Genomic DNA, 12,947 nt, shown 5'->3' with positions numbered 1-12,947 from the left:
GCTTCCAGTATCACAGCAATATGCAAGCTACCACAGTATGACAAACTGACAGACATGTGGTGGTGTGCAGCCATAACCACCATCAATTTCAGAATATTGTCATCAACCTGAAAAGAGCCACGTACCCTTTAACAGTCATCTCCATTTTCTTGCAACCCTCCTAGCCCTAATTTTTAGGATAAGCTCACCAATTTCCGAAAAAGAAGATAGTTTTTATTTTGATAGGGATCTCATTAGATCTGTAGATATATTATGGGAGTAATGCTATGTTAACAGTATTAAGTGTTACATCTATGAATATGAAATATCTTTTCACTTATGTAGGCGTTCTTTAATTCCTTTCAACGAAGTTTTGTGTAATCTATCTTGCACAGTGGTTAAGAGCTCAGCAGCTAACCAAAAAGTCGGCAGTTTGAATCCAGCAGCCACTCCTTGGAAACCCTATGGGGCAGTTCTACTATAAGTCTGAATCAACTCGATTGAAATAGGTTTTTTGTTGTTGTTGTTTTTTGTTTTGTTTTGTTTTTTTGGTTTATGCACAGGTAACTACTGATCTCCAAATCCACTTGAAAAGATGAAAAGATTAATATCGGTTTATATGTACTCTGGTCTCTTTCCTGGATTTAGATGAAGTGTGAGTTGATGAGCTTAAAAACAATGAAGTTGATGTTATCAAGGGAGATGACTAGATTTATCTAGCATGTACACCCATTGATAGGGTTAAGTCAGTCTTAATGGGGTTAATAGTATAATGTTAGATATACCACAGGTCACATGAAGATTATAAGCGCTTCATTAAAATAATGCTGGCCTAGTGTAATGGTTAGAAAAAGGGTTTTCTTTAGTTATGTTAATGACCCCCTCCAGTCAATATTTCAAACTGTCCCTTTTTTATTGTCTATTCAGTGTCCCATCATCCTCTAGTCCTAAACCAACCTTAGTTGTTCTTGTCAAGTGCTTTTCCTCTTCCAACTTCCAACTCATGAGAGCTCCTCTATTCATTCAGTCCCATTGTATCTGCATTATCCCTGCTCTCTCCTTCACCCATTATGGACCATTAATGCCGTAACTCTCTGTCTTCATGTTTGTTGTGTCTCTTTAATTTGTATATTCCTGTCCATTTCTGCAGTTGTTCACCAGACCAAATTGCCTGTGGTATCACATCTGGAATACAACACTGCTGTCCATCTTGTCTTTGTGAATCTCATATTCTTTCCCTATAATTCATTCTAGGCTGTGCTGCCATATAAACTTTTGAACAATTTAAACTTCATGATGAGTTTTCAAGCAATACTGAGTCCATATAAATACTTTAAACGAAGAAGACAGTTGTAAAGTCTTGATTCAGGCTGATATCTTTCATGATATGGCCCTAAATTTATGCAGGTCTATCAATTAAGATTGGGTTTTGTCTTTAAATAAAAGGGAACTTAATTAACAATGGCTTAAACATACAGTGGGTTTATCTCACAAACAGTCTCAAGTGGGGAGTCCAGGCAAGTACAATAGTCTTGAAGCACCAAGGAGTCAGGTGTCTTCCATTTGCCTTCACCAGATTTAGTATATAGGTCTTTATCTCCGTGCTTCAATCCTCATGTCCCGAGATGGTGTTTGGCCAACTTGCACCTTCACCTCTGGATTTTGAGTAACAAGCAGGAAAGAGAAGAAGCGGTGCCAGCAGACTTTTGCTTTATAGCTCATTGGCAAGAACAATGTTGTATGGCCCATGTAACTGCAAAAGAAACTGCGAAATGAAATTTTTTGTCAAGTACAAAAATGATAAAGAGATAGAAACATACACTGTCAAAATATGTACAACTGTATCAAAGTTGTACATATTTCCAAACATTTTTAAAAAGAAAAGGCCCTCTCGTGTTCTCCTCACTCTGTGCGCTTTGCTGTTGGTGTGACAAGGCATTTAAAGATGTTTTTGGCATTTGTTTGTTTGATTTGTAAGGTGGTGTTAACTATGCTTATTGGCTAGAAATCCTGAGTTATCAACTGTATATATCTACAGTTTGTAAAAAGAACAAAACAGCTGGAACAAACTCTTGGTGTTCCGTGCTTGGCATTGAGGCTGGGGTAAGTGGATGCCCTTTGGAGGGGCCGGAGCTCTGGGCATGCACTGCGAAGCTGACCTGTTGACACTGCAGTGGGCTTCCGGTTGTCTTGTTTTTATATAGCAACAGCATCTATTGCCATTCTTAGCTGCGGAAAAGGGGGGTCAGCTGACATGAGAAGTGTTTTGGGTTTTTTTTTAGTAAGCGCGGTAGTTTTTAAACTGTTTCTTTTTAAACAAAATGTAGAACTCTTCATTGTCATCAGAGTGAAAAGCCACTGATTGCATCAGTGGAAGTTCAAGAACCTTCTGTACTTAAACACAATTTGCAACGTTCTATTATTTTTTTGTATGTTTAGGATGTGGAAATGTTTTTGAAGTTAAATAAACAGTATTACATTTAAAAAAACCCACTATTTTATAAAACTGTACTTTCCAGTTTCTAGGTTTGCTTAACTTTAGAAAAACCTGAGTTGCTTTGGATGCATTGTAATTTAACATGCTGGCAAACTAACTTGTCAATATTGTGTCAAATCATTCCTAGGAGAAGCACAATCAAGAGTCTGAATTTATTACTGAAAATTTGATAATCACAGTATCTGATCTGTTTGTTGCTGGGACAGGGACAAGTACCACCTTGAGATACGGACTCCTGCTTCTGATGAAACACCCCAAGGTCTCAGGTATGACCACAGATGGTGGGCAGGGTGAAATTCAGAAAGGAAGTTGGCAAGACACAGCTAGTGTTTTCCATCATGTTTCTTTAGAGAAGACTCATTATTTAAATTTTTGTGCCACCAGGTGTAATTTGTCCAAATGTGATGAAGGGTTAAAAAAGAGACAACTTTGCACAATAGGGGAGGGTGACTGACAAAAGGGAAGGGCAGTGTGTCAGTAGTAAATGTGATAAAGCTCTGGCGCGGTGTCAGGATTCCTTAAGGAGTATCTGAGGCAGGAAAGTTTAAGGAAGCAGGAAACAATATTTATGTAGTCACAATGATGTAAAAAATGAATATTGAAATAACTAAAAATGGTGATATCAATATAAAGTAGAATTGAGTGGGAAAAGTATATATGAGTGTATGTGCATTATGTGTGCATGTGTGTGCATGCATGTGTGTGTGTGTTTTATATCAAGGGATGAGATGAACTTGTAAATCCTCAAGTCCCATCCATGGTTGTTGTTGATATTAGATGTCATCAAATTGATTCCAACTCATAGTGAACCTATGTACAACAAAATGAAACACTGCTTGGTACAGGGCCATCCTCACAATCTTTGGAATGTTTAAGCCCATTGTTGCAGCTACTGTGTCCATCCATCTCATTGAGGGTCTTCCTCTTTTTCGCTGACCCTCTACTTTACCAAGCAGGATGTCCTTCTCCGAGAGTGATCCCTCCTGATAACATGTCCAAAGTACATGAGACGAAATCTTGCCATCCTCCCTTCTGAGGAGCATTCTCGTTGTCCTTCTTCCAGGACAGATTTCTTTATTCTTCTGGAAGTCCATAGTATATTAAATATTCTTTGCCAACACCATAATTCAAAGGTATCAATTCTTCTTCGGTATTCCTTATTCGTCGTACAGTTTTCACACACATATGAGGCAATTGAAAATACCATAACTTGGGTCAGGTACAACTTAGTCCTCATCTTTGCTTTTTAACACTTTAAAGAGGTCTTTTGGAGCAGATTTTCCTAATGCAATATGTCATTTGATTTCTTGACTGCTGCTTCCATGAGTGTTGACTGTAAATCCAAGAAAAATGAAATCCTTGACAACTGCAATATTTTCTCTGTTTATCATGATGTTGCTTATTGCTCCATTTGTTATGATTTTTGATTTTTGCTTTCTTTATCTTGAAGTGTAATCCATACTGAAGGCTGTAGTCTTTGATCTTTATCATAAGTGCTTCTTCTCTTCACTTTCGGTGAGCAAGATTGTGTCATCTGCATATTGCAGGTTGTTAATCTGTCTTTCTCCAATCCTTATGCCTCGTTCTTCTTCATATAGTCCAGCTTCTCAGATTATTTGCTCAACATACAGATTTCATAAGTATTGTGACAGGATACAATGCTAACAAACACCTTTTCTGATTTTCAACCTCACAGTATATCCTTGTTCTTTTTGAACGACTGCCTCTTGGTCTATGTATAGGTTCTGCATAAGCACAACTAAGTGCTCTGGAATTCCCATTCTTCACAATATTATCCATAATTTGTTATGGTCCACACAGTCAAATACCTTTGGGTAGTCAATAAAACATAGGTAAACACCTTTCTGGTATTCTCTGCTTTCGGCCAACAACCATTTGACATCTGTAATGATATTCCTCGTGCCCTGTCCTCTTCTGAATCCATAGCTAGTAGTCATTAGATATTGTCTAAAAATGGGAAAATTAGGAAATGGAAATGGAAATAGAGTCACTGATTAGAAATATGAACATAAATTTCAGAAGAAATTGCTAGAATGTTTCAAAGTGACTGCCTTTGGGAGTGGGGATGCAAAGAGTACTATTGGAAATTGCACAGACACAAACACACACAAGTATATGTATAGATCTTTTAGTAAAATTTAATATTTAACACCATATATTATTTTGATCTAAATTTATATTTGATACCTGTTTACCTTTCTGCAAGGACAGTAATTTCTTGAGTTTATTGTGCGCTAAGTGCTTATATTTTGAAGCATTTTATCATTTTTCTTGGTATTAGTTACTCTGTATGCTACTATGTAGATATGTACATATTCATGTCAGGGCCTAGCTTATAAGAGAGTTGTATGTGTCTGTTATTGTTGATAATTGCCATCAAGGTGATTCTCACTCATGGTGATCCCATGTACAACAGAACAAAACGTTACCAGATCCTGTACCATCTTCATGATTGTTGGTATACTTGAGTCCATTGTTGCAGTCACCGTGTATTTTGAGTACCTTTCAACCTATGGCCTTCGTGCTCCAGAATTATATTGGAAAATTTGTTGTTGTGATCCATGGGATTTCAATGACTAATTTTCAGAAATAGATCACCAAGCCTTACATCCTAGTGTATCTTAGTCTGGAAGCTCCACTGAAACTTGTCCACCATGGATGACCCTGCTGGTATTTGAAATACTGGTAGTGTAGCTTCCAGCGTCGTAGCAACACAAAAGCCATCACAGTACAACATACTGACAGACAGGTTGTGGTATATGTGTCTGCATTGTAGCAATTCTTTCTCTCTGTCTAGATGCACTTCTGGGCATATAACGTAAGTTATAATGATATTGGGACAATTTCATGATGTGTCACGTAATGCTGAATTGCTATGGTAAATGTGCCAATTTTCTCCTTTTCATCAGTTCTTATTTATGTCTTATCAGCTAAAATCCAGGAAGAGATCAACCATGTGGTTGGCAGACACCGGAGCCCCTGTATGCAGGACAGGAGCAGCATGCCGTACACGGATGCCGTGGTGCACGAGATTCAGAGATACATTGACATCATCCCCAACAACCTGCCCCATGCAGTGACCCGTGACATTAAATTCAGGAACTACTTCATCCCCAAGGTAAGATTTGTTTCTCCAAGTTCTCTTAAAGTCCCCATGTTCCCAGTATGGTTCCAGTTCTCAACCAACACAGGATGAGAAAAGTGCAAAAATCACAAGTGTGGGTTGATGGATTTTGTGTTGTTTCCAGTTTGGAGATGCAAAGCTTTATTACAAGCCTTGGAGCCCTGGTGTTTCAGTGGTTAAGAGCCTGGCTGCTAACTAAAAGGTCAGCAGTTCAAATCCCCCAGCCATTCCTTGGAAACCCTATGGGGCAGTTCTGCTCTGTCCTATAGAGTAGCTAAGAGTTGGAATTGACTCGAAGGCAAAGGGTTTGGTTTTTCAGGGGCTTGATGTCTGGCAGTGTAAGTCTTACAAACTTGTTTTACTTCTTTAAGATTGTTTAGGTGTCTCTTAGATGTTTACATTTCCAAATAGATTTTAGTACAGTTTGTCAATTTACCAAAACACTGCTCGGATTTTTATTAGGGTGACATTAAATCAATAGGTCAACTTGGAAAGAAATGACATCTTGACATGTTGGATCTTTCAGTTCATGAATATGGTATATGCTACCAGTCTATTTGGGCTTTCTTTAATTTTCTCAGTAATGCTTTGTTTTCAGTGAAGTGGCTTGCACATCTTTCCTTAGGTTTGGCTGAAGTAATTAATATTTTTGATGTATTATAAATTGTACAACACATTTTATGTAATATTTTTTGTTCAAAGTAAATGTAAGTACATCTGATTTTATTACTTTTGTTGACCTTTTATCCAGCAACCTTGTTAAATTGTCTTATCATTGCAAACGATTTGCTTGTGGATTCACTTGGAATGTCTGTGTACAAAATAGGAGCCCTGGTGGTGGAATGGTTAAATGCTTGGATGCCAACCAAAAGGTCAGCTGTTTGAATCCATCAATGGCTCCAAGGGAGAAAAGACCTGGCAACCCGTTCCTGTAAAGATTATAGCTAGGAAGCCCTACATGGCTTCTATAGAGTCACTATGAGTTGGAATTGACTCAGTGGCACACAATAAGCAGAACAAAAATTCTATAATCTGGCTTAACATTTGTTTTTATTTTCTAATTCTTGTGACTTCCATACCTCTATATTGCATCATGGCACTGCCTAGGATTCCTAGGATAGTATTGAATAGAAGTAGTGACAGGGAGAATCCTTGATTCATTTCTGATCTCCAGGAAGGGCTGAGTATTTAGTATTGCAACACTGAGAATAAGTTTTATGTATATTTTTGTAGATGCTCTTTATCAATTTAAGGAAGTTCTCTGTCTTCTCTTATTTTTCCATAATATTTATCATGAGTATGTGTATAATTTTCTCAAATGCTTTATTTGCATCTATTGATATGATTATAACTTTTGGCCTCCATGTCCCCACTATAATATATTTTGTATATTCATATAGGCACACATCTGGATTTCATTACCTACATTTTGTTCAGGACTTTTGTATTTAAAATTATAAAAGAGACTGGTCTACAAATATTCTTTCTGAAAAATTCTTGTCTTATTTCTGGCAGCAAGGTAATGTTGGCCTCATAAAGTGAGGTGAGAACTGTTCCTTGCTGTGAGTCTACTTTTATTGCCTTTTCCCTCCCTCTCTCTTCTTTCTGTGGTCACTTGTTTCTGCCTTCTGGAATGCCTAATACTTTTTGTTAAGTGCCAGATATTACATGTGAAAACATGCAGAGGCTCACCTGATGTTTAACTTCTTCCAGAAAAGTTTCAGCCCTCCTTCACTAGACAGAATGATGTAACACCTCCTTTCCTCATTAAGAGCCAACAAATAAACTCAACCCAAAATGGACTGTGCATCTCAACTTATCCCTCTTAGGTTCTTCTGTCTTTGGAATCTTGAGAACAATTTGTGTCTCAGCAGCTTTCCAAGGCCTTCTAACACATGGTGTCTACTTGTATGTTCAAGCTACCTCATCTCACTTGAAGCCAGCACATATTGCTATTACAGGAAATTAAGAAAACTAAAAAAATTGTTGGGAGTGGGGGAATTGTGAGTTTGGTAAGGTTCAAAAACAATCTCTATTCTCAGATCACATGATTCTATATATAGAAGATTCCAAAGAATCTACAAAAATAACTTCTAAAGCTAATAAACAAATTCAGCAAAGTTGCAGAGTACAAAATCAACCTGCAAAAATCAGTTGTGTTTCTATACACCAGCAATGAAGCAAAAAAAATCTCCTAAGAAGCAGACACAAAAGATTACATGTTATATTATTACACTTGTGTGAAATATCCATATTAGATAAATCCATACAGACAGAGAACACAGATTGGAGCTTGTGGAAGGATAATGGGGATAAACTTAGTAGGTAAGTGTTTTTACTTAGGAGTGATACTAATGTTTTGGAACTAGAGAGAGGTAGTGGATGCACAACATTGTAACCATGCTTAATGCCACTGAATTTCTCACTTTAAAATTGTTAATTTATATTATATGAATTTCACATGAATAACTATTAAAAACAAACAAAAGACAAACATAAAACAGATAGCAGATTGGATTTGGCCCTCCCATGGGCTGTGATTTGTTGACAACTGATTTAAGGCAGCCATACCCATAGAACTTTCTGCAATGATGGAAATGTCTTATATCTGTGCTGTCATATATAGTAGCCAGTAGGGACATGTGCCTGAGTACGTGAAATGGTTACTGCAACTAAGGAACTGAATTTTTAATTTTATTTACTGTTAATTTGTTGGTATTGAAATAGTCATACCAAATCTAACCAAAAATCTTCATTCTTATTCTGTAATACTAAAAGCTATGAAAAAATTGTAAAAAGCTAAGTTTGGTGCAACTTCATTTGGTGGCCAAACATGACTTGAACTGAAGTGAACCTGTTCATATTCCTTATTCACCTCACTTTGATTAAATATTCACATATTCTCTTTAAAAAATTGTGTGTATACATACACATATATATATATGCTGCTACTACATACTCCATTGGGATTATGTAAAATCTACAGCAAATACATCATAATCCCTTTCTAAAAAGTCAGACAATTCTGAACTTGTAAACACACATGTCACCATGGGTTTCAGATAAGAGACTGTGTACATTTAACTCCAAGAAGATAATTGTTCACATTTTATAGGCTGAAGTAGAAAAGCAGGGAGAAGCTAAAATTGTCCCCCTACAGATAACTGTGAGATGGTTGTTACAAACAACTTTGGGGAAGGATGACTTACTTCCCCTGAGTTGTACAATGGGCATTTATTTTTAATGTACCCACATTATGCTTCTTTCAGGTTTTCAGATTCCTGTTTCTCAACCAGGAAAATGCATGATGAGAATCACAGTTGCACGTTTAGGGCAGAGGGTGGGCGAGAGCATCACTTGAGCAGAGAGAGGATTTCCCTCTTTTGGCTTTTCTATGAATCAGGTACAGCCTTCTCGCCAAATGTGTCCTGAGAATGGAAGACTCAAGTAGGCATTCAGAAATGCAAGGCAGAGGACTTCTGAGCAACATGGCACTATAGACAGAAGCACCATGCCTTCCCTCCACAGCAAAGATCTGAAAAACTAAGACAAAAAGAGACAAACATCCGTCCTGAAACCCTAAGCATGAGCCAAGCACCAAATGCAATAAGAAACTGATAGAAAACAGAGAGCAAGGAGAGATACATGCAGAAGTCCCCATCAACTACCGCAGCATTGATCCACCGTCTTGGACTCCTGCCGGAGATCGGCGAACAGGGAGTATGGGAAAGTAGCTTCACGGAGCTCCAAGCAGGATACAGAACAACCGGTAACCAGTGATATACACTTTCCCACCCCCACCCTTCTTCAACCCCTCTCAGCCTCCTTTGCTTCCTACAGCCACAGTCTCTTGGCCGGAAAGCACAGGCTTCAGCCCTGTGCCATTTGGATTCCACCTGCCCTCACTGGCTGGCTCCTTGAGTGCTATTTGATGGTTGCTGGTGTTGCTTTTTTCCACTTCTTTTGGTTTCTTCCATACCTCTCACCACCTCCCCCTCCTTTCTCTCAAATACCTGGCTCCGTGTCCCATATTTACTTCTTCCTGAAGGCTGTGAAATGCCGCTCGACTGTGGAACAGCTTCCTGGCCAGTGCCACAATGCTGGTGGGAACCCAGGGGCTTTTTTTTGTTTGTTTATTTTGATTTGTTCTGTTTGGGTTTGTTTGCTTGTTTGTCTCCTTTTTCTTTTCTCAGCTTGGGAGTTGCTTCTAGCCAGACAGTACTGCACGGCTTTGGAGCTACTCCCTCGGTCTGCATAGCCACACAGTGGGATCCCTGGGGACATTTCTATTATCTAGTTTGCTTTGTTTTGGGTTTTTTTTAATTGTTTGTTTGTTTTGTTTCCTTTTATCTCTTTTTCCCTTTTTGTCTTTCTTCATTTATCAGTTTCTTGTCTCTCTATACTTACCTTCTCCTCCTGTCTCCTGAATACCTGGTGCTGTGTGACACCTCTACTTCTTCTGGCCAGGCTGTACTTCATGGCCTGGGAGCAACTTCTCCAGTCCTCACAGCCACACTGGTGGGATCCCTGGGAGCTTTTCTTTTCTTCTCTTTTCTAATTTTTATTTATTCATTTTTTTCCTTTTACCCTTTTTCTTTTTTTTCTTTTTGTTTTTCTCTGTTTTGCAGTCTCCCATCTATCCACTCCAGTGGCAACCTCCCTTAGCACTCTTTTTTGTTTGTTTCTTCATTTGTGTTTTTGGCTTCTGTTCCTCTCTCCTCTTTCCCATGCCCATCTTAGCTCCACACATCACAATCTCTCCCCTCCTTCCTGCTTATGTGCACCATGTGCTGAACATCACACCCCCGAGCAGCACAGGCACGGCCTACTAGAAAGTGCCCTATACTGATTCCCAGCCACCTTGTTGACCTTAGTATGTGCCACAAATAACCCATCCCAGCAACACCCCATCAGCTGGACCTGCCCTGCTGTAACATACCTGAGCAACTGAGCAACTGATAGAGAAGTGAAAACTGTCTTGCCCACAAATGAGCAAACAACAAAGAATGCACAGCTTGCCTGCTCAGACATAACCAAATAAAACAAAAAAGCAGGATGAAACAAAAAAATCTACAATCAATAAACAAGGAAAATAACTACTGAATGCCCCCAAGACAGGAGAAAATATCAAAACAAATTAAAAAACAGGTCAGGATGGTTCCAGTAGGCAACCAAAATAAAACACCAGATGACTTTCCAGTAGAAGACAAGGCACTAGAACTACCTGATGGAGAATTCAAATCTCTAATATTCAGAGCTATCCAAGAGATGAAGCAAAAGCAGACAAAAATGAGGGAAAAATAGACAAATTCATGGAAAATGCAGAAAAAAAATCATGGAAAATACAGACAAAAAATGGAAGAATTCAGGAAAATAATACAGGAACAAAATGGCAAAATAAATTCACAACTAGAAATAATACAAAAACAACAATTAGAAATCCAAAAGATGAACAACAAGATTTCAGAAATGGACAATGTCAGAGAAGGGCTGAGGAGCAGGTTTGAAATGATGGAAGACAGGATCAGAGAAATGGAAGACAAACACTTGGATACAGTTCTATTCGAGGAAAAATCAGAAAAAAGAACAAAGAAAAATGAAGAAAACCTAAGAATTATGTGGGATACCATCAAAAACAAAAAATCTGTGAGTGATTGGAGTTCCAGAACGGGGAGAAAACAGAAAACACAAAGAGAATCATTGAAGAACTGCTGACAGAAAACTTCCCCAATATCATGAAAGATGAAAAGCTGACCTTCCAAGAAGCTCAATGAACACCATATAGGACAGACTCCAAAAGAAAATAAACAAAGCATATTATAATCACACTCACTAAAACCAAAGGCAAAGACTCCTGAGAACAGCTCAAGAAAAACAAAAAGTCACATACAGAGGAGAAACAATAAGACTAAGCTCTGATTATTCAGCAGAAACCATGCAGGCAAGAAGGCAATGAGATGACATATATAAAACCTTGAAAGAAAAAAATTGCCACCCCAGAGTAGTATATCCTGCAGAACTCTCATTCAAATATGATGGTGAAATTAGGTCATTTCCAGATAAACAGAAATTAAGGGACTATATAAAAACTAAACCAAACTTACAAGAATTATTAAAGGCAGTCCTTAGATCTGAGAACAAGCCACATCAGACCACAGGCTGAATCTATGACACAGGATTGTACCAGCAAGATACCAATGTAGGAAATGAACTCTCAAGGACTATCCAAAACCAAAAGAATTACAACAGGGATCCAGAGAGGTTAATCTGTAAATGATAACAACATCAGATCAATTAAAGAGGTAATAAACAGTGTAGGTATAGAATGTTCTAATGGAGAGGAAGGCAAGGTCATACCAAGTAAAAATAGACTGGTTGAAATCTAGGAAGATAAGGGTAAATGTCCAGGTAACCAAAAAGAAAGTTAACAAACCTACTCATTAAAATAAAGAAGAAAAACACAAAGTCTAACTAAAAACAAAACCTACAAACACAAAAGAAATGAAAAAAAATCCACAAACAAGAAATTCAGCACAGGAGAGTAAGAGGAACAAAGAACACATCAGCATCACAAAGAAAAGCACTACAAAATTACAGCAGTAAACTCTCACCTATCAATAATTACACTGAATGTAAATGGCCTAAATGCACCCATAAAGAGATGGAGAGTAACAGAATGGATTAAAAAAACAGGGTCCATCAATATAGTGTCTACAAGAGACACACCTTAGAAACAAAAAGGTAAATTTATTAAAAATCAAAGAATGGAAAAAAATAAGCAAACAGCTACCAAAAAAGAGCAGGAGTGGCAATACTAATCTCAGACAAAATGGACTTTAAAGCAAAATCCACCATAAAAGACAATGAAGGACACTATATATAATGATTAAGAGGACAATCCATCATGAAGACATAAATATAATAAACGTCTACGCACCCAAGACAGGGCTCCAAAATACATAAAACAAATTCTAACAGCACTGAAAAGAGAAATTGACAGTTCCACAATAATAGTAGGAGATTTCAATACACCACTCTCTGTAAAGGACAGAAAATCTAGAAGGAAACTCAGCAAAGATACAGAAGAACTAAAGGGCACAGTCAACCAACTTGACCTCATAGACGTATATAGAACACTCCACTCAGCAGCTGCAAAGTACTCGTTCTATTCCAATGCACATGGAACGTTCTCCAGAATAGGTCACATCTTAGGTCACAGAGCAACCCTCAACAAAATTTAAAATGTTGAGATAATACAAAGTATCTTCTCTGACCCCAATGCCATCAAGGTAGAAATTAACAACAGGAAGAGCAAGGAAAGAAAAT

The 12,947-nt window shown here is 37.9% G+C and overlaps 1 protein-coding gene across 1 annotated transcript in view; it reads left to right on the top strand.

Annotated features, from left to right (window-relative positions):
- Positions 1-12,947, top strand: part of LOC101350013 (cytochrome P450 2C42-like) — a 57,655-nt gene that overhangs the window by 25,848 nt on the left and 18,860 nt on the right. The window contains exons 7-8 of the mRNA XM_012557789.2: positions 2,604-2,742; positions 5,428-5,615. Of these exons, the coding sequence (XP_012413243.2) occupies positions 2,604-2,742; positions 5,428-5,615 (327 nt within the window). The remainder of the gene's footprint in view (positions 1-2,603; positions 2,743-5,427; positions 5,616-12,947) is intronic.

The sequence above is a fragment of the Trichechus manatus genome, unplaced genomic scaffold, assembly GCF_000243295.1.
Source record: "Trichechus manatus latirostris isolate Lorelei unplaced genomic scaffold, TriManLat1.0 scaffold00007, whole genome shotgun sequence".
NCBI classification, from domain to species: domain Eukaryota; kingdom Metazoa; phylum Chordata; class Mammalia; order Sirenia; family Trichechidae; genus Trichechus; species Trichechus manatus.
This window is presented reverse-complemented; position numbering and strand designations above follow the sequence as displayed.